We start from the raw sequence: 21,716 nt of genomic DNA, 5'->3' as shown, positions 1-21,716 counted from the left end.
AAATAAAAGGGTCTGGCTTTTTATTTGCAATGCAACAAATGATTATTTACACATTTACTTCCCTGGGATTTCCATTCATAATCTTCCAGGGGGAAAAAAAGATGTATTCCCATGCCTTTGCCACAGCCAGAAAAACATCTCCCATTACTATAAAAATCGATAAGTTCGTATGCTAAAAATCTCCCAGACTATTAAAAGCTACATGTATATCTAATCTCCAATGTGGTTAAATCTCATATCACCGAAGACATCAAGGCAATATTCTAGACAAACATTTCAGAATACTTAAAAATGTTGATCATGTCACAATGCCCTATAAAACTAGGGCCATAGTAGATTCTTGTACCATAAATATAGGGGCCAATATCGTCCCTTGCAATATTTTATTGATTCACAGATAAATGCTAAGGAGCTTTGAACAGAAGGACTGTTCTATTTTGAAGCATGTGCAGTGCAACTTCTGGATCTGGCCATTGCCTGATCAGAGGTCTTCATTTTCCTCAAAGTCAGTGTTGGGATTGTCAGAAATAGTGGTGGGTCAATCAAAGGATGATGGGACCGATGCTTCTGATATCCCTGTCCCATATATGTTATTGATGGTGGGTTTCCAGCATTCATGCATGATGTGGGGGACATTCTGAGAGAAGGGAGCAGCTTACTGTTGTGGATCGATACCCTCAAATATTCTTCCAGTATTTTAGAGCAAGTTCTCCAACAGCACGCAGTGTTTCCCCTAGGATTTGTTTCAGCAGAGGTGGCAGAGTTTGGAGGGGTGGCGGTGAATGGGGTCTTCTTGGGGCATACATCTATACAGCCACATAAAATAAAATAAAAAATGCAGGAGGTAGCGTTGGTGCGCCACTGCTAAATGCATATAGGGGAAACACTGGCAAGCACACACAAAAACACACTGGTCTTCAAGAGGCACCCTGACAAACGAAGACCACACTCCTCTGTCTATTGAGCCGTTGCTGGATCACTCCTGCCCAAAGCCCTCAGTCTCTTCAATCGCAAACATCAATTTCTCCTTCAGCTGCTCGTAGCTTTTGTAAGGAGGCAGATCCAATCGATTGAAGCTAGAGAAGGGGAAGATAGAGGCAGGTTAGTTATCTGTCGAGTGAAGCATTTACTCTGTTTTGACTCTTCCATACAGTACTCACCAGGTGTGACTTCTGGGTAGCCAGTTCTCCTTTCCCACCTTCTCGATGCAGAACTTCTGCGGGCCATTGCTCCCTACAAAACCAAATATGTAAGTCACTAACCCATCTACTTAGAGGTAAAAATGGCTAAATGTTATATTTCATGAACTTTCACCCGTACAGGTTAAATTCCTTACCCAATAGGTCTGCAAAGCCTCCGACAGGAAGCCGGCAGGTGCCTGTAACGAACTGGAGGAGCCTCATCCTCTTCTCATTGTCCATCTCTTTGATGAGCTGGAAGGCAAGTCCAAGAGGGTACAGTATGTTCATAGATGTTCTTTGCTACACGAATGTAATGATACTGAGATGTGGCACCTGACTGTAGCACTGGTGAGGAGAGATGTGTAACACTGACCTGCCAGAACCAGAGGACCTGCTTGCTGCTGCGTGCATAGTGTCTGTAGATGGTGTTCCTCTGCCAGTCTGCCAGGTCAATCTCCTGCATCCCACACAGCATGACCTACAGGAAGTTGACAAGTAACAATTGGCTCACTGGTACATGTGAGTTGGAACAACAGCGGCCATCTTTACCAGAGTGAATATGGTGAACCTGGTGTAAATAAGTGTGCCAAACTAAGACTCGTACCTCAAGTTCTTTGGCATCAAAGTACTGCAGGTACTGCTGTGGAAGGACCTCGTTGAAGCCCTCAAAGAAGGCCTGGGTCTGCTCCTCCACACCTCTGGACAACCTCCACTCTGCTACAAGCCTTGGAGAAACACAGACGATCAAGGCACCACAGACCTAGAGGGGAGGGGAGGGGGTGTATATGTTGAGACAGACCTGATATACTCCTCCTTGTTCTCCTCAGTGACCAGGACCTCTCCTCCGTCCGGCTTGAGCTCATGAGTGGTGATTTCACCCAGAATCTCTTTGTCCACAGAGAAGTACATCTCCAGGCCACACTCCTCAATGTCATTCTCCCTGAAGTGCACAACAGATGATAAAGACACGTATCAGTGGCCCAAAATGGAAAACTCATGTTATCAAGAAAAATGGGGCCATGAAGTTAAGTGTGTTCATCACAGCCACCAGAACATTAAACAAACAATATTTACTACAACCAAAGTTACTTTTAGTACAGCTTCCTCAGAAGACTCACTTAATCCAGATGAGAGAATTGTAGAATTCTGGGTCAATGGACTCTAGATCTTTCAGTGCCCATGGCTTGTTCAGCATGCGCTTGTAGAACGGTAGCGAAAAGCCTGTGTCAATGAACTTCCCATGGAAAAGAGCCTGGGAAAAGAGATCAGGAGGTTAACATTTAAAAATCCAGAACTGCATCAGCAGATCTTTACACTCGCAAATGTCACACTGCAGTTGAAAAACATAGTGACTAAAAATAATCACCATGGCAATGAAGCGTCCGATGAATTTGAAGTACTTAAGGTGATCAGGGTTGATGTAGGAGGCAGGGTTGATCTGTAGGCAGTAGTTGTCCTTCCCAGCATACTCAAACAGGCAATACATGGGATTCAGCACCTCGTGAGACAGCAGGAAGAACCACTCCCTACAAAGAGATATATATATATAATATGTATAATATATATATAATAGTTCATAACACTCATCACAATACAAAACCTCTCTGCAAGGATCCAGTTTACACCACAATTCATAACTGGCTCAAATATCAACGTGTAGACAAACACTTATCTAGGATGTTTTAAAAGGTAATTAAAGTAGCTGAACCTTAGACCAGGGGGCACAGAAGGTTCCGTCACCACTACAATAACTTCGGTGGCGGCTCCTCTGAAGAGGACCATTTCATAAAAAAAGTGAAACAAAGATGCACTATGCAGAAATCGATCCTCCATTTTCTGGTTGCTAAAATTCTTAAAAAGTTGACTTAGTCTCAGTTTGTGTGACAAAACAAGTATAGTGTAGAGCTTTCAAACTCAACTCTCATTGTTCCCCTCTAATCAGGGACTGATTTAGACCTGGGATACCAGGTGTGTGTGCAATTAATGATCACGTAGAACAGAAATCCAGCACCTCTGGACCTCGTAGGGTAAGGGTTGAGTACCCCTGGTGTAGAGAATAATTAAACAGCTGTGAAATATCTTTTCCATAACGAAAAATGTTGTATTTTCAGCTGTTTGAAGCTGGTGTACAAACAAAACCAAAAGATGCAAAAACAAAGCTTCAAAACGGGAAGCATAGAAATAGCACACAGAACAGATCTACAGCTTCTTAGACATGTTTTCAATGAGAATTATAGATCTATAACTAACACTTCTATGTGAATTTTGTCAGGTTGCCCAACAAGTTACATATTGCAGCTTTAAGTTATTTTCTAGACAAAAACTATAAGTATATTCACGTCACCACATAACTGATTAAAACACAGTTTTGCAATGGTCTACAGTAGCCTCAACAGCAGTAGGGTAGCACCATGGTTTAGCCGGTGCTACCCCTGGCTACATTGATTTCAATACAAAACCTAAGAGGCTCATGGCTCTCACCCCCATCCTATAGACTTACACAGTAACTATGATGACTTCCAGAGGACATCCCCCAACCTATCAGAACTCTTGCAGCATGAACTGACATGTCCATCTAATCAAAGGATCAGAGAATGAATCTAGTACTGAAAGCATAAGCTACAGCTAGCTAGCACTGAAGCACATAACATGTGGACAAAAAAAAAATAATAATAGTGGAGCAGTTTTGAACAAATTAATTTCTTAAAAAGTTGAGGAGAAACAGTAGAGATATTTTGTAATATGTTATTTTAGTTGCACTTTCACTTACGCTAGCTAATGCAGCTAATTTTGCCTACTCAACAACCTAACTCAAACAGAAAGGAATGGTATTCATGTTAGCTAGCTGGCTAAGGCTATCCAACACTTCAATTCAAGGTAAGCTTTCGGTTTTATACTGTAAATGTATTGCCACTGGAGCCCGCCGGTGTAACTGCAAAACTGCTTGCTGTATGTACACTACTGCGTGATAGTAAACCCGATCCATGTGTACAAACACATTAACTACTATAACTATGTTGACAGCAAATATGGTGACGTCGATGTAGGTTGTGTGTAACGGTTATTGTATGAAGGTTTGGCTTGGAGAGTATTTTTTTTTGCATGGTGACAGACAGCTAGTGTTGTGCACTGAAGTCCACAAGTGAAGGGAAAATGTTTTAATGGCTGCTAATGAAAGGGAACTGTGGGTGCTGGTGATTGGGTGTATTCATTCCGCCAATTCTGTTTCAAAACATTTCTTAAAAGAAGCAAACGGAACAAAAAGTGGATGGACTAGGGCTGTTACGGTGACCATATTACCGCCACACCAGCGGTCACGAGTCATGACAGCAGTCATATTCTACGACTTTTTAGTCACGTTAATTAGGCTTCTCCAAGCTCTGATGGTCATTAGTAGCCTACCAAACTTGCTAACTGCCTGGTACTCAGCACTCTATTGTCTCTCTAATCAATCTGACATCAATGAAAACACTTCATGAGAGCCTATGAGCTCATGTTTCACAACATTTCTATAGGCTATGCATTTGCGTGAGAATTGTGATGGCCTCTATTAAAAAGAGGAAGATCCCATCAGCTCTCTATAGGCTAGGCCTACTATATTTATTTCTCAACTGTCCTAATATTAAGCACATTGCTTCTCTTTACAACAGGATTATAGCCCACCTGCCAGGCATGAAAATGAACACTTCTAGACAGGTGCATGATAATGATCCATTCTAAATTAAAACAAATTTCACACATATACTAAATAATATATGTAAAGACAAGACTAAACAAGAATAGTCTGATGGGTGACAATATTAGCCAATCACTTGTGAATTATATTATCACTTGTGAATGATGCCCAGCTTGTGTGCAGTAAGGAAAGAAACAGCGCAAACCTTTTCAAATCATAGTTGCACACCTCTTGTAGCCTAGCCCATAGCTTATATGTTTTGATATGGTTTGCATCACAACTAAAGTGGCCAAATAACTTCATAAAATGAAGCACATTAATCCGCTTTACAATGGGTGTAGAGCCTAACTGGCATACACACGCAGTTTGTGAGTTTCAAGTTTGGAGAAGATAATTTCCCCCATAAAAATGCACTTTTATAATAATAATAACTGCATAATTGCATTTGCAGTCACTTTTGAGAATGGTGTTTTCCCACTAACTGATTGTATTTTGGAACATTGACACCTATAGCCTACTGCCATGTGCGCATTGCTGTGCTTATAATGTGAAGAAATAAACTAATAGTTTATTGACAAGTTAAACATTCTGATCGATTCTGTCTGCCTCATTGCTTGAAAAAGTTTTTGGGATGCTAGTGGTTGTATTAATTTCGGAACTATGTTTGGAATATTTATGTCTCGCACAGAATAGGTCATCTTCCGTGCTATAGGGGACAGTAGACTGATATAGGCTAGTGCTTCTGCTGTTCGTTAGGCCTACTCATCTTGTTGAACAGTGTGAACAGTTCTTCCAATATCTTCAATATGCGCCTCGGAATTGGATAAGGACGTACGCAGTTGCGTCCATCTTCACTTGTAGCCTGTGGGAAAGACCCAACCACATGACGGCATTGGCTAATAACAATTGAGCGACAGTATCTGAGAGAGCCATACGAGTGAGAAGTGCTTCGGCACACGCAGCCGAGAGAAAGGAATTATAATATTCAGCCCAAGGGCACAACAGCCACACAAAGCTGATGCCGCCGGGAAATTCAAGGCATTATTAAGTAACTCTAAATGAAGCATATAGGAGGACCGGTTTCTTTGTTAACCGCTCAACACAGAATAGCCGTGCGCACTCCCTCAAATCATTTCGCGAAAATATTATTTATATTTTATTCCTCTTTGTTCAATTGTATTCTTCATATTATAAAATAATGCCACAGAATTCTAAGAAAATCTTGCCTGCCAAATGCCAAATGAAGTAGTGAAACCCACAGCCATATGGGATAGCCAGATCAGGGCCTAACATAAGGACAACTCAAGAGTATGCCATTCTGTCCCTCTGAAATAGACTACATTTTCCTCATATCATGTTTCTGTAGACCCTTCCAAAATAAATAATGGATTTATTGTAATTGTGTAGTAGGCTATATATCATGGATTCATTTGACTTTTATAATGTAGATGCACCTAATATCTGCATCAGTGGCTTGTAGGCTGTGTGTGGAAGCCAGGAGATGCTAAATGTGTTTGTTAAGTAACGGTCAATACCATGAGACTATCAGTTATTTGCTTGGCAATCACCGTCACCATGATTACTCCAGTTTGTCTCTCTACCGGTGCACCTACGTTGTAAACTTGAATTCGTAGGCTAAGTTATAGCAACCTCATGATGGGTATAGGGAAAATTCTAGTATCATGTAGTAGCCTAAACCTATCACTGTTACTTTGAACTGGGTGAATGGAAAATGAATGAGGCAGTCATCCAATATGCTGTAATAGAAATAAGGTCATGCTCATAAAAAAATAAAAAACAATGTCCTGACCTAATCTTAAACGACACAGAATGCCACTGAATGACTTATTATTTATTGGGGTACAATAGCTGCATGGGAGCACTTGAAAAGAGTACATTATAACTTTACCTTGCCACCCCTCCATAATCAAGACCTTCTTCCCCAGGGAATATGATCCATAGTCTCCTGCGGAGGTCCTGTGCATTGAAGCTCATTATCTACAATGGAGAGTCAAATTAATATGGACAACATAGGTCAGTGTCAACATGCTCATTTGGGAGGATGTTTACTCACTTGTTGGAACGAGTCCTCAAACAGGGTTTTGCGGGTGACAGTGATCTTGATGTGCTGAGGCATTGACAATTGCTGGACAAGGAGAGGAAATCATGTGATTTTGAAGCATGTGACCCCCCCACACACACACGTGCCAACAAAAATAGCAGGTCATTGTTCATTTAATTATGTCACTGTGCATTGGAATTCATGTTGTTCTGTTGACCATAAAAACAATGTCACTGTTTAACCACTCAAACTCAGAAGGCATGAGACCTACCTGGCACCAGAATCTGAAGTACTGGACTTTGGCTTTAAAGTCTCGAACATAAGTTATCTGGGGCCCATTTTCACTGTTGGAGAGAGAGAGAGGGAAGGAAAAGGCACATTCAGTCACGCATCATGGACCAAATACTGAATCAACTTTGTCAGATTATCTGGCTTTTACTATAGTGTATTAGAACTACACAATAATGTCAAACCATAGACCCCAGACAGTCAGAAAATGTTATGTTTTCACTACTCTGCACAGACTAAACTGATAATGAAAAATGTTTAAGCCAAAGCAGGTTACAGGTGAGACGACAAACAGTATTCCTGTGAAAGGCACCACAGGTTATTCCTGTTAGTTGGGGAATAGAGCACAGCCAGAGCATAGTCACTGTTAAACAGAGAGCAGTCATGTTGATAGCACACCAATATCGTCACTCAGGTGTGGCTCATTAGAATACTGAAAGATACACAGACAGTACATTATCTGTTCAGCCCATATTAGTCATCCTAATTTGACAGTTTGGGTACAGAAAGAAAGCGTTATTATTAGCAACAGTTCCATTACTGGAGTCAAACTAGTGCCTAGGAAACAGACCCGTGTTTGCTACATAGAGTCTAATTTTAGTCTAACATGATGCTTCGTCAGAGAGGTAAGTCCAATGCTTTGATAAGTGACTGTAAAGTTGGTACGTACAGTGAAGATTTTCCAGTACGAGGGTCGATGTACGTAGTGGCTCTCCTGTTGTGGTCCACAAAGTATGGGATGCCGTCGACTGTAAACCTCATCTCCCAGCCCTCTGGAAGAGGCTTCTCATTCAGCAGCCTGAGGGAGAGAGAGTGTCAACATAAAACAGGGACATACAGTAGGATACAGATTTGCACAATGTCTGAATTTACACAATTCCAGTGTATGGGCATGTGTAGAGTACTAGATCCAGGGGCCGCGCTAATCTTACACGGTTCTAGGTGTTACAGGCTAGCACCCACTGACGTTAAAAGTAGCTGTTAGGATACATCTATACTAAGAGTAGTACAGATTAACTTCTCACCCCTGAGTGCGAGGGTCCTCCCACTGTGTAGTCCGTGTGGTGTGTTGAACAAAGTACACTCTCCCGTTGCTGTCAGTTCTTTTCTCTGAGAATGTAAATGGGATGAAACAGAACAGTTTAAGTACAATCCTCATTCAAAAGTCTAGAAAACAGATTCATCTGTGACCTTTTCATGTGAGATGTGAGGTAGTGAGGTCTTACCCCATCCATGTGGCAGCGGGCCCAGGGGATCAAACTGCTTATTCTCAGTGGCTGGAACCTGATCCTGGAGCTTCAGTGCACAAGAGAAGAAAGATAATAATTACCAAACAAAGTTAAAAATCAACTGATAAAGAGTGGTTAAATATCCCCAACTGAAAAAGGATAAACTGTTTACAGTCTAATATGTAAAACAGAGTTAAGAGAAGCAACATGTTTTAATAAAGCTGATTATATAGCCAAACTCTAACTGCTAGGTTAACTGCATGGACCATCTTAGAGAGAAGCTGATAAGGCTGACACCCAAATACTATAAAATATGGTGTGGGCACTACACTAAGGCCCAATGAATTACATTTAAGAGTTATAATATAATTTTCCTACAACAGCTCTGTATGGCTTGCCAGCTCGCTAAATGAAGCGAGGGGTGAGGTAAAGTGTCCCTCTAGTTCCTTTGTTCCAAATAGACTTCCTGTAATTACCCAATCCATTTGATGGCATTATCATTTCACACAGTGCAAATAGCAGCTGACTGAGGTAGTTAGCACAATGACTGGAAGTCTATGGATACCCATAGACTTCGTCATTGCACTAATGCTACTTAGCATTGGCTTGCGAAACTCTCTCTTACTTCCTTCATACTGGACATAAAAATTGTATCCTCGAGTTCATCTGACTCTGGGGAATTAAAGGGCCTCATTGCCAAAATCTCAAAGTATCCCATTAAACTCATCACCTGTTGAGTGTTTCACATCGGTTCAGTACTATTATTGTAAGAGCTGAGCACTTGGTTTGACCAGTCAGAGTTCCCACTTACCCCATTCACTCCAAATATGAAGCGCTGGTTGAACTGCTGCATGGCACCCTGTAGCTGGTTGCGTTGGTGCTGCCACTGTTCATAGTTCCGCACCGTCTCCATAGTGGGCCGTTGCCATGTGGTAGTTCTGGTGATGTGGTCTACAAAGTAGACCCTGCCCATGGGGTCCACTCGCCGCTCCCACCTACATACAGGGCAAAGAGGAACAGGGGAGACTATATAAAGAGCTTTGGCATTTAGTATCCTCTAGTAACAGACACACTATTCTCTGCTCGTCTTGTGAACTGGTGGAAATACGTGGATTGGAAAAAGACGCAGGATATGTAAAGGGGGAGTTACCCAGAAGGTAGAGGCTCAGGACGCTCCCACGCGGTCCTCTTTTCCACATGATCTACGAAATACAGCCTTCCGTTCTGATCCACCCTCTGCTCCCATCTTCACAGGAACATGTGATTCAAAGAAAATTAAAATATTTACAACATCAGTCAGCAAACTACAAAATTAAAAAATGCAAGTCACAGCAGGTAGGGTAGAGTTTAATTATAAAAGTGATGAGACCACGTAACCCAGAAGAAATAACAACAGGTCATTGCAGACATGACAACAGCCAAAGCCACATTCTAATCTCTTAAGTTTAACAAAGCATAACAGGAAGATGATCCTGAGGGTGGAATTGTATTGACACCACGAACCGATTAACAGTGTGTTTCTGCCTGCCAGATCACCATGGACGGTTTGAACCTTACCCAGGAGGCAATGGGCCTGCGGCGACAGCGGGGGCTCTGGGGGGGCCTGGGGTTACACTGTCTGCTTGGCTGGCTGCTATTGCTTGGCTCTGGTCGTGTGTAGGGGGTGGGGCGTTGGGGTCTGGTACTGCAGGTGTACTGACTGGGGTATCTGAGCTGGGGCCATCGCTTTCTTCAGTTGGAATGGATCCATTAGAGGATGCTGCTGTGAACCAGTGAATGAGAAAAGAAAACGGAGTAAGTTTGAGAAAACAAAACCACCTAGTGTCATTTTCTGACAAACACTAATAGTAGACATATAAAGCTAAATATTATACCAATAAATCCCCAGGAGCAGTGCTGTTGGTCTGAAGATGGGTTATGAGTTTGACCACCTCACCTGGAGAGGAGGTTGGTCTGCGCGGGGTGGGTGGAGGGGGTCGGGAGGGCCTTGGGGGGCGTAGAGGATTACCCCTGGAGCCTCCTGCTGACAGAGCGGGAGACCCTTTGCAAGACCCTGTGCCATTCACTGCGACCGCACAACCATTTGGGGAAGCTCTGTGCTCCAAACCATCCACAGAAGGAGAGCTGTCTCTACTCCGCCTGCCACAATATCAACTATTAACTTTGGAGCACTGACAAGACAGTGTTGATATACAAATAAGCAAGAATATCATTACCACAGTAACCATGAATAAACAATATGCTTACTTCACATCATCCCCGTTTTGTTGCGATTCCCCATTCGATGTACCTGAGATCCAGAAACACAGAGTTGGGAACTGGATGTACTGAGGGGAAGGTGGAGCTTGTTTTCTGGGCAGGATGGGAAAACCCTAACTCTCCCTACAAATCAATACAGATAACACTGTGGATAACATCGCACAGAGCAGACTCACTTTGGGTGTTAGCCTCAGCAGCAGACGCAAACATCTCTGGGTCCACTTGCATGCCATCCAGACAGACAGACAGGTCCCCCACGACATCGGTCTGGTCTCTGTCTGCACTCAGCTGCAGCGTCTGCACCACCTCAGAGACTGGGGGGGAAAAAAACATGGAACAAAAGCATTGGTTATGGAACAAAAGCCCTCCTTCCACTCAGCTCTTCGCCTGTCAAAAGCCGTTATCAGCCCTTTGAATCATCCTTATCTGCCACTTTACACCAGGACTCGAACGAGTTTGGGACATGAGGGACAGTACTGCATGGATAGTACACCACAAAGACTATGACCAATGTTTCTCTCTGTTATCACCTTATCAAATATACCTTCAACAAACTAGTGGATGGAAAAAGTAATGGAGAGAGAATCCCCATAAAACGCAAGCAAACCAACCAATCAAAACAGAGGAGTTCTGTTAGCAAATATACATTTAAGATACAGAGTAATTATCCTATTTCAAACCAAAGTTACCATTATTTACCGATCATCAAAATAGGAGAGTGATGTGATATTTCCTATCTGGTTTGGCTTAAATGTGTTTAGAAAATAAGGATAATACTGTGCCACCGTCGCGGCCCGCGAAGAAGGACTTGATTACCAACAACGACGAGACAGCCTTCAGGGAGAAGATGAGAGCACTCAGAGTGTGGTGTCAGGAAAATAACCTCACCCTCAACAAAACAAAGGAGATGATCGTGGACTTCAGGAAACAGCAGAGGGAGCACCCCCCTATCCACATCGAAGGGATAGCATTGGAGAAGGTGGAAAGTTAAGTTCCTCGGCGTACACATCAAAGACAAACTGAAATGGTCCACCCATATCCAGAAGGCCAGGTCAGTACAGGTGCATCAAAGCTGGGACCAAGAGACTGAAACCAGCTCTATCTCAAGACCATCAGACCGCTAAACAGCAATCACTAACTCAGAGAGACTGCTGCCTACATTGAGACCCAATCAATGGCCACTTTAATAAATGGATCACTAATCACTTTAAACAATGCCACTTTAAATAATTGCACTTAATAATGTTTACTAATCTTACATTACTCATATCACATGTACAGTGGGGAGAACAAGTATTTGATAAACTGCAAAATCGGCAGTGTTTCCTACTTACAAAGCATGTAGAGGTCTGTAATTTTTATCATAGGTACACTTCAACTATAACAAAAATCTAGTTAAGTAATTAAGTAATTCATTTGCATTGTATTGCATGACATAAGTATTTGATCACCTACCAACCAGTAAGAATTCCAGCTCTCACAGACCTGTTAGTTTTTCTTTAAGAAGCTCTCCTGTTGTCCACTCATTAACTGTATTAACTGCACATGTTTGAACTTGTTACCTGTATAAAAGACAACTGTCCACACACTCAATCAAACAGACTCAAACCTCTCCACAATGGCCAAGACCAGAGAGCTCTGTAAGGACATCAGGGATAAAATTGTAGACCTGCACAAGGCAGGGATGGGATACAGGACAATAGGCAAGCAGCTTGATGAGAAGGCAACAACTGTTGGCGCAATTATTTGAAAATGGAAGGAGTTCAAGATGAAGGTCAATCACCCTCGGATTTGTTGTAGATTCTGTCTTTCACAGTTGAAGTGTACCTATGATAAAAAAAAATTAGACCTCTACATGCTTTGTATGTAGGAAAACCTGCAAAATCGGCAGTGTATCAAATACTTGTTCTCCCCACTGTATATACTGTATTTTATACCATCTATTGCACCTTGCCTATGTCGCTCGGCCATCGCTCATCCATATACAGTGGGGCAAAAAAGTATTTAGTCAGCCACCAATTGTGCAAGTTCTCCCACTTAAAAAGATGAGGCCTGTAATTTTCATCATAGGTACACTTCAACTATGATAGACAAAATGAGAAGGAAAAAAAAAAATACAGAAAATCACATTGTAGGATTTTTTATGAATTTATTTGCAAATTATGGTGGAAAATAAGTATTTGGTCACCTACAAACAAGCAAGATTTCTGGCTCTCACAGACCTGTAACTTCTTCTTTAAGAGGCTCCTCTGTCCTCCACTCGTTACCTGTATTAATGGCACTTGTTTGAACTTGTTATCAGTATAAAGACACCTGTTCTCAAACAGTCACACTCCAAACTCCACTATGGCCAAGACCAAAGAGCTGTCAAAGGACACCAGAAACAAAATTGTAGACCTGCACTAGGCTGGGAAGACTGAATCTGCAATAGGTAAGCAGCTTGGTTTGAAGAAATCAACTGTGGGAGCAATTATTAGGAAATGGAAGACATACAAGACCACTGATAATCTCCCTCGATCTGGGGCTCCACGCAAGATCTCACCCCGTGGGGTCAAAATGATCACAAGAACAGTGAGCAAAAATCCCAGAACCACACGGGGGGGACCTAGTGAATGACCTGCAGAGAGCTGGGACCAAAGTAACAAAGCCTACCGTCAGCAAGGGCATTGAAGATGAAACGTGGCTAGGTCTTTCAGCATGACAATGATCCCAAACACACCGCCCGGGCAACGAAGTAGTGGCTTCGTAAGAAGCATTTCAAGGTCCTGGAGTGGCCTAGCCAGTCTCCAGGTCTCAACCCCATAGAAAATCTTTGGAGGGAGTTGAAAGTCCGTGTTGCCCAGCAACAGCCCCAAAACATCACTGCTCTAGAGGAGATCTGCATGGAGGAATGGGCCAAAATACCAGCAACAGTGTGTGAAAACCTTGTGAAGACTTACAGAAAACATTTGACCTCTGTCATTGCCAACAAAGGGTATATAACAAAGTATTGAGATAAACTTTCGTTATTGACCAAATACTTATTTTCCACCATAATTTGCAAATAAATTCATTAAAAATCCTACAATGTGATTTTCTGGATGTTTTTCTTCTAATTTTGTCTATCATAGTTGAAGTGTACCTATGATGAAAATTACAGGCCTCTCATCTTTTTAAGTGGGAGAACATGCACAATTGGTGGCTGACTAAATACTTTTTTGCCCCATTGTAGCTATATGTACATATTCTCATTCACCACTTTAGATGTGTGTATTACGTAGTTGTTGGGGGAATTGTTAAGATTACTTGTTAGATATTACTGCACTGTCGGAAGCACAAGCATTTTGCTACACTCGCAATACCATCTGCTAACCATGTGTATGTGACCAATAACCTTTGATTTGAAAATTGGCAGTGGACTGAATTTATTCTTTATGAGGGGAAAGTGGTGCCTGTGCCGTGTGTGTGAGAGATAACTAGCACACAGACACAGTACAGGCCTTCATCACATAGCCAAGCAAGGTATGCATAACATGATACAAGGAAGGCACTCACTTTTCATGTCGTTGGCTTTGAGTGTTTCGCTGACCTCGAGAGCTGCCATGCCTAACAATATGTCCGACTTCAAGGTCTGGTGACTCCATACTCGGAAGATTAGCTTGCTAAAAGGAGTGACAATTCTATTGACAAGATGAAAGACAGACAATGAATGACAGTTAAATCACTAAATATAGCAGATATTGTAGGTGAGAGGCAATATATGAAAGCGTCTATGTTATTTTTCTACATTTGTTGTATTTTATGTTCCCTTAAAGCACTTTGAGATTCTTTATGTAATGAATAGCGCTATAAAGGCTGAGACTAGAAGCAAGTGTCCATGCCTACTCTAACAGCTGCTAGTTAGATCCTGAATGCTTGCAGGAAAACACAGTTGTGGGAGCCCATCAGCTTACTACACCATTGTATGACTGCTCTGAATACACCACACCAAGACATACTGAAACAGAAGAGTGGCCCACTAAATTAAGAAGGGCCAGTAGAGTAAGAGTCCAGAGCTATATAATGAAGGGATTGATTATGTGGATGTGTTGGCACTTGCAACTACTACAGGTAACTGCCAAAATAATGTAAACACTTGAGTAAATGAGGAACACAAAGTATATTGAAAGCAGGTGCTTCCTGCTTCCTGAGTTAATTAAGCAATGAACGTCCCATCATGCTTAGGGTCATGTATAAAAATGCTGGACAGGCCATTATTTTGGCAACCATTGGTACGTCCCCAGGAGGTGACATCCACAGGGCACGAGTTTTTTTTTTTTTTACCTACGAGTGATCACTGAATGGTTTGATGAGAATGAAAATGATGCAAACCATATGCCAGTCACCAGATCTCAACCCAATTGAACACTTACGGGAGATTCTGGATTGGTGCCCAGGACACCGTTTTCCACCACCATCAACAAAACACCAAATGATGGAATTTCCCGTGGAAGAATGGTGTGGCATTCCTCCAATAGAGTTCCAGACACTTGTAGAAGAAGTTGTCGAGGTGCATTGAAGCTGTTCTGGCTTGTGGTGCCAAACATCCTATTAAGACACTTTGTTGGTGTTTCCTTTATATTGGCAGTTACCTGTATAGCATGAGTGGATCCTCAGTAAACCCTGTACACTTGCCACTTGTGTAAAGAATTTGTACTCAAATTAAGAAGTTCTTCTCAACACTGACTGTCATCAAAAACACAACGACAACTTACACTGTGAGCGGCTGCTTCCATTTGGGACTGTGGGTGTTGTTGCATTTCTCTGTCTTTTTGGACTGTCCATCAACGGCCACTTCAACATATGGACTGGGGCCAAACCAATTCTTCCTGTTTTCTTTCAGTTTTGCTGACAGCACTGAGGAGATGTAAAAAGTGTAAATTAGGGCAGAGCTAGAAGTTAGACGGTCTGGTAGGAGTTAGTTTGATAGTACTTCGGGTCTATTCTGTTTTTATGAGTGTAGACAAAATAAAAACAGTCCACACCCTGAAACACTTTTTTACTAAGGACTAAAACCTTATACTACAATCCAAAACATGGCTATGCAACAGACTTCAAAACCAAAATAAAAAAGGGAAATATAAAATCAGACACTATACGTGCATCCTAATTCTCCAAATGTCACCTTTTAATTTCCATTCTGAAGAAATCCAAAATATGACACGACATAGACTACGTATTATGAAAATGACAGAGATCATGAACAAACCCATAATTTGCAGTTGTGCCTTCATGGGGTAGCCATTCCCAGGGCCTGGTTTAGCAACACTGGAGGCCATGACATAGGGCTGGCTACCTGCAACAAACAAACACACATTCAGTAAACCATTCATTCAAAGGCTCAAAGCACATTCCATACAATGCAAGTCATAGCCTTCCCATCCTTACTTCTAGAAATTATATTTTTGTTCAATGCATTGTGACAAATGCTTTACAATGTTATAGACAGAGGGCTATCTAATCTTTACAGGCGTAATGGAACAAGACCATAAAATATCATGGTCAGCATTACATTAGATAACCACCCAGCGACTAAAACACATTGACCTATTTTGAATGGTAATAACATGATATTGTGATAAAGCATAAAAGATTATGCTTGTACCAGGCATTAGCCAACTAGTCCTCGCTACAAGGTCAGAGTCTGGGTGTCCAACTTATCCAGCTGAGTTACGAAAAAAGAAAAACGGATGAATAAATAATTAACATACAAAACAGTACCTAGATGTGTGATCGATACTATGATTCCTAACAACAAATAACTCTGCAGTCTGGGTTTACTTACACCTATTGACATCTACAGTGCATTCGAAAAGTATTCAGACCACATCCTCTTTTCCACATTTTGTTAAAAGTTACAGCCTTATTCTAAAATGACCCCCCCCAATCTACACACAATACCCCATAATAAAAAGTGATTGTTTTTATGTTCGCAAACATATTAAAATAACAAAAACACCTTATTTACATAAGTATTCACACCCTTTGCTATGAGACTAGAAATTAAGCTCAGGTGCATCCCTCTTCCACTGATCATCTTTGAGATGTTTCTACAACTTGATTGGAGAACACCTGTGGTAAATTCAAGTGATTTGACATGATTTGGAAAGGCACACATCTGTTTATATAAAAAGGTCCAACAGTTGACAGTGCATGACAGAGCAAAAACCAAGCCATGAGGTTGAAGGAATTGTCGGTAGAGCTCCGAGAGAGGATTGTCAAGGCACAGACCTGGGGAAGATACCGAAAAATGTTTGCAGCATTTAAGGTCCCCAAGAACATGTTCTCCATCAATTTTAAAAGGAAGTTTTTAACCACCATGACTCTTCCGAGAGCTGGCCCCACAGCAAAACTGAGCAATCGGGGGAGAAGAGCCTTGGTCAGGGAGGTGACCAAGAACCCGATGGTCACTGACAGAGCTCCAGAATTCCTCTGTGAAAATGGGAAAACCTTCCAGAAGGACAAGCATCTCTGCAGCACGTCAACAAATCAGGCCTTTATGGTAGAGTGGCCAGAGGGATGCCACTCCTCAGTAAAAGGTACATGACAGCCCGCTTGGAGTCGGCAAACGTCACCTAAAGGACTGTCAGACCATGAGAAACAAGATTCTCTGGTCTGATGAAACCAAGATTGAACCCGGACCTGAATGCCAAGCATCATGTCTGGAGAATACTTGGTACCATCCCTACGGTGAAGCATGGTTGTAGCAGCATCATGTTGTGGTGATGTTTACAAAGTACAGAGAGATCCTTGATGAAAGCCTGCTCCAGAGCACTCAGGACCTCAGACTGGGGCGAAGGTTCACCTTCCAACAGGACAACGACCCTAAGCACACAGCCAAGACAACGCAGGAGTGGCTTCAGGACAAGTCTCTGAATGTTCTTGAGTGGCCCAGCCAGATCCCGGACTTGAAACCGATCGAACATCTCTGGAGAGACCTGAAAACAGCTGTACAACGATACTCCCCATCCAACCTGACAGAGCTTGAGGGGATCTGCAGAGAAGAATGGGAGAAACTCCCCAAATACTGATGTGTCAAGCTTGTAGCGTCATACCCAAATAGACTCAAGGCTGTAATCGCTGCCAACGGTGCTTCAACAAAGTACTGAGTACAAAATTCTCAATAGTCTAAAAACCTGTTTTTGCTTCGTCATTATAGGGTATTGTGTGTATATGTATTAGAGGTTGACCGATTATGATTTTTCAACACCGATACCGATTATTGGAGTAAGTTCCTTGCTCAGAACATATAAAAGCTAGGGGTTCCTTTTAACATGTGTCTTCAATATTCCCAGGTAAGAAGTTTTAGGTTGTAGTTATTATAGGACTATTTCTCTCTATACCATTTGTATTTCATATACCTTTGACTATTTGATGTTTTATTAAGTAATTTAGTTGTGCCAGGCTAATCTCAGGAGTTGATAGGCTTGAAGTCATAAACAGCGCAATGCTTGAAACACAGCAAAGAGCTGCTGGCAAATGCAGGAAAGTGCTGTTGGAATGAATGCTTACGAGCCTGCTGCTGCCAACCACCGCTCTGTCAGACTGCTCTATCAAATCATAGACTTAATTATAATATATCACACAGAAATACGAGCCTTAGGTCATGAATATGGTCAAATCCGGAAACTATAATTTCGAAAACATTACATTTATTATTTCAGTGAAATACGGAACCGTTCTGTATTTTATCTAACGGGTGGCATCCCTAAGTCTAAATATTGCTGTTACATTGCACAACCTTCAATGTTATGTCATAATTATGTACAATTCTGGCAAATTAATTACGGTCTTAGTTAGGAAGAAATGGTCTTCACACAGTTCGCAACGAGCCAGGCAGCCCAAACTACTGCATATACCCTGACTCTACTTGCACAGAAGGCAAGAGAAGTAACACAATTTCCCAAGTTAAAAGAAATTCATGTTAGCAGGCAATACTAAATAAATATGCAGGTTTAAAAATATATATACTTGTGTATTGATTTTAAGAAAGGCAGTCGTGTTTATGGTTAGGTACACATTGGTGCAATTACAGTGCTTTTTTCACGAATGGGCTTGTTAAATCACCCGTTTGGCAAAGTAGGCTGTGATTAAACAATAAATTAACAGGCACCGCATCAATTATACGCAACGCAGGACAAGCTAGAAATATCATCAATCATGTGTAGTTAACTAGTGATTATGTAAAAACTTCTTGTTTTGTTGAATTAGTTTTTCAGTAGGACCGATTGGAGTAATGGCTACCTCTGTATTTTACACGAGAGTCACCCTGGGAGCCATCAGGTGACCACTTACACAATGTAGCCGCCTACGGCTATTCTCCAACATAAATGCGTAAAACTACGTCACAATGCTGTAGACACCTTGGGGAATATGTAGAAAGCGTAAGCTGGTTGATAGCAGATTCACAGCTCAATAGGGACTCATTGGAACGCAGCGCTTTCAAAGTATGGGGCACTTCCGGATTGGATTTCTCTCAGGCTTTTGCCTGCAACACCAGTTGTTATACTCACAGACAATATCTTTACAGTTTTGGAAACGTTAGTGTTTTCTATCCAAAGCTGTCAATTATATGCATATTCTAGCATCTTGTCCTGACAAAATACCCCGTTTAAAACGGGAACGTTTTTTCCCAAAAAATGAAAATACTGCCCCTAGAGTCACAACAGGATTTGTTAAGATTGATATTTATTTTATTATTATTTATTTTTTTACAAGAATTTAATGCGAGCAAGCACCTTACCTTGGTTCCTTGCTGCATTCGTATTACAGGTAGTCAGCCTGTCACACAGTCTCCTCATGGAGTGCAATGTAATCGGCCATAATCAGTGTCCAAAAATGCCGATTGTTATGAAAACTTCGGCCCTAATTAATCGGTCGACCTCTAATATTCATGGGGGAAAAAATGATTGAATCCATTTAAGAATAAGGCTGCGACATAACCAAATATCAAAAAAGTCAAGGGGTCTGAATACACTGTATAATCATGCTTGCTCTCTGGAAAATGCCACAAGAGAATATTAAACGGGTGAAAATAGCATCAGGAAGCATAGCCTAGTCTTCTTTCCTGCTTTGTGGTAACTTCACTGTGCTTCTGCATAATGTATGTTCCCCCGCCTACCTCCCCTGTGCAAATGAGAGAAAGAGCTCTGGATAAACTTTCACATTGACTGTACCCAGAGTTAATAATTTATCAGTACTGATTCTGTGGCCTACAGAGAAAGGATCTGTGTGTTACTCACAGTGATGGACTGCTTTGCAAGCCAGCTAAATGACTCACAACAAGTCAGGAGCTCATCAGATGAGACAAGGAAGAAATATTCACCATCAGCCAATGACTGTTTCTGTGAAAGTGTAAAATATTCCATAAACTAATCAAACAGTGAATAAAATATCCTATTATTACACTTACCACAGAACTGACAAAAATCTACTGATATACACACAGGCATGTTTAACTGTTGTTTAAAAACCATGGAATGGTTACAGAGCAACATTACAAAAGGAAGAGCTCTGAATCTTGAAGAAATTAACTTATAAATACTCTATGAACTTAATACTACTGTCTTACCCATCATAACACACAGTGCATTTGTGAGAGGTTAACTACATTTACCCAGCCCCACCCCTCAGCTCACAAAACAAAGTGGAAAGGTAAGGCTGGTGAAATGACAGAGTATGCCGTTATTTACACAAATGTGACCAGATGACAGCAAGAGATACCCAACTGCATCTTACTGAATAACAATATTAGGGCTGGATAGTATAAACACAGATAATAATGGCTGCATTTAGTTTGCCATCGTTAGGATTTGACGTTATAGTCAGGCGCATGACATTGGCAAAAGGCTTAGTGACGACCTGTTTGATTGACAAGGAAAGAGGCTAACGTTAGCTTAGCTAGCTGAGTAGCTAGCTCGGTCTCAAAATGAGTGAAATGACAACCTTGAAACTCCAAAATCTGATTGCCAACTAAATGTTATTTACATATGTTGCATTCAACTCCGGGATGCAGAGTTTGTATTCAATATCTTTGAAACGGTGTTGTTGTTTTACGTGTTAAATGTCATCGGGCAACTGATCGCAAAAAAAGCTAGCTAGCTCGTGTCATGGCTGGCTAGCCCAGTGGAAGAGTGAGTTTGCAAAATATTGTGGTTGAGGACTTTCCACCTCGGTCCTTTCGCTTACCCGAATCCAAGGGCAGAAGAAGTAGAAGACGTGACGTTACAGGCAACTTTCCGCAATATCCCTGTCTGTTTTGGGTTCTTTTGCGGCTTCACTTCAAGAAAGAAACTTCCACCATCTTCGTAATCGTCTCACGTGACCAAAACCATCTCTATTCGAGGAGGACATAAAAACCAGCGAGAAATGATTAGAAACGTACAACGCGCCACCCGGAAAGACTGTCGACCAATCGCGTTCACGGTGTCATGCAGCGTCACGCGGTTGCTACGATAATCGTCAAGCAATCCCTTCTGAAAGTCAAGGTATGAGTCGAAAAACCTGCCTATTTTCCTCGACACTACGTAATGTCACGACTTCAAAGCTATACGATATTACAGAGAACAAGTTCATTATCTCACATTTGGGAAAACATTTGTCATGTTGTACATGTTGTTCATGCTGATGTTGGGTTTTTCAACTAGCGCCCAATTGACTCCCATTCTCTTCTTGAAGGACTGATCTCCTTGTCCGATAATCACCCAAAATGCACCTCGCGTCCCAATGACAACGCATGGGTAACACAATGGGAGTTATGTCGCATTCATGTGTCAGTCGGAACTAGAATATGTGGAAATGTCCGACTCCGACTTTCTAACTGCTTGTAATTAGTTATCCACGTGCCGCTTTAAACAAATCAAAAAGTCTGAAATGTTCGAGGACCAACTAGTATAGTATATAGAACGTGGCATTTATGCGATTCCAATGGAGTTCCCATCTCCTCAAAAACATGTTTTATTTTTTTATTTTAATTAACAACAAATCAATTCAGAAAGTACATG

General features: G+C 41.6%; 1 protein-coding gene across 6 annotated transcripts; it reads right to left on the bottom strand.

Moving 5' to 3' along the window:
* Positions 1-3: 3 nt before the first annotated feature.
* LOC118359813 (E3 ubiquitin-protein ligase Itchy-like) lies at positions 4-21,483 on the bottom strand. 6 transcript variants are annotated; one of them, XM_035738599.2, is made up of 25 exons: positions 21,297-21,483; positions 20,902-21,049; positions 15,923-16,009; positions 15,429-15,570; positions 14,230-14,354; positions 10,872-11,009; positions 10,684-10,726; positions 10,373-10,575; positions 9,994-10,198; positions 9,587-9,682; positions 9,248-9,431; positions 8,434-8,503; positions 8,233-8,317; positions 7,878-8,006; positions 7,191-7,263; positions 6,932-7,003; positions 6,767-6,855; positions 2,548-2,707; positions 2,300-2,433; positions 1,981-2,121; positions 1,786-1,906; positions 1,555-1,659; positions 1,337-1,433; positions 1,161-1,233; positions 4-1,076 (listed from the first exon to the last, which is right to left on the bottom strand). In XM_035738599.2, the coding sequence occupies exons 3-25, from the start codon at positions 15,990-15,992 to the stop codon at positions 977-979; spliced, it is 2,655 nt and encodes an 884-aa protein (XP_035594492.1). In that variant the 5' UTR covers positions 15,993-16,009; positions 20,902-21,049; positions 21,297-21,483; the 3' UTR covers positions 4-976. The 6 variants fall into 6 exon arrangements, with proteins under 6 accessions (XP_035594492.1, XP_035594493.1, XP_035594491.1 ...); XM_035738600.2 differs by lacking the exon at positions 21,297-21,483 and adding an exon at positions 19,956-20,057 and having other exon boundaries at positions 20,902-21,272; XM_035738598.2 differs by lacking the exon at positions 21,297-21,483 and having other exon boundaries at positions 20,902-21,272.
* Positions 21,484-21,716: the final 233 nt, after the last annotated feature.

The sequence above is a fragment of the Oncorhynchus keta genome, chromosome 27, assembly GCF_023373465.1.
Source record: "Oncorhynchus keta strain PuntledgeMale-10-30-2019 chromosome 27, Oket_V2, whole genome shotgun sequence".
NCBI lineage: Eukaryota > Metazoa > Chordata > Actinopteri > Salmoniformes > Salmonidae > Oncorhynchus > Oncorhynchus keta.
The sequence above is the reverse complement of the archived record's forward strand: the minus strand, read 5'-3'. Positions and strand labels throughout refer to the sequence as shown.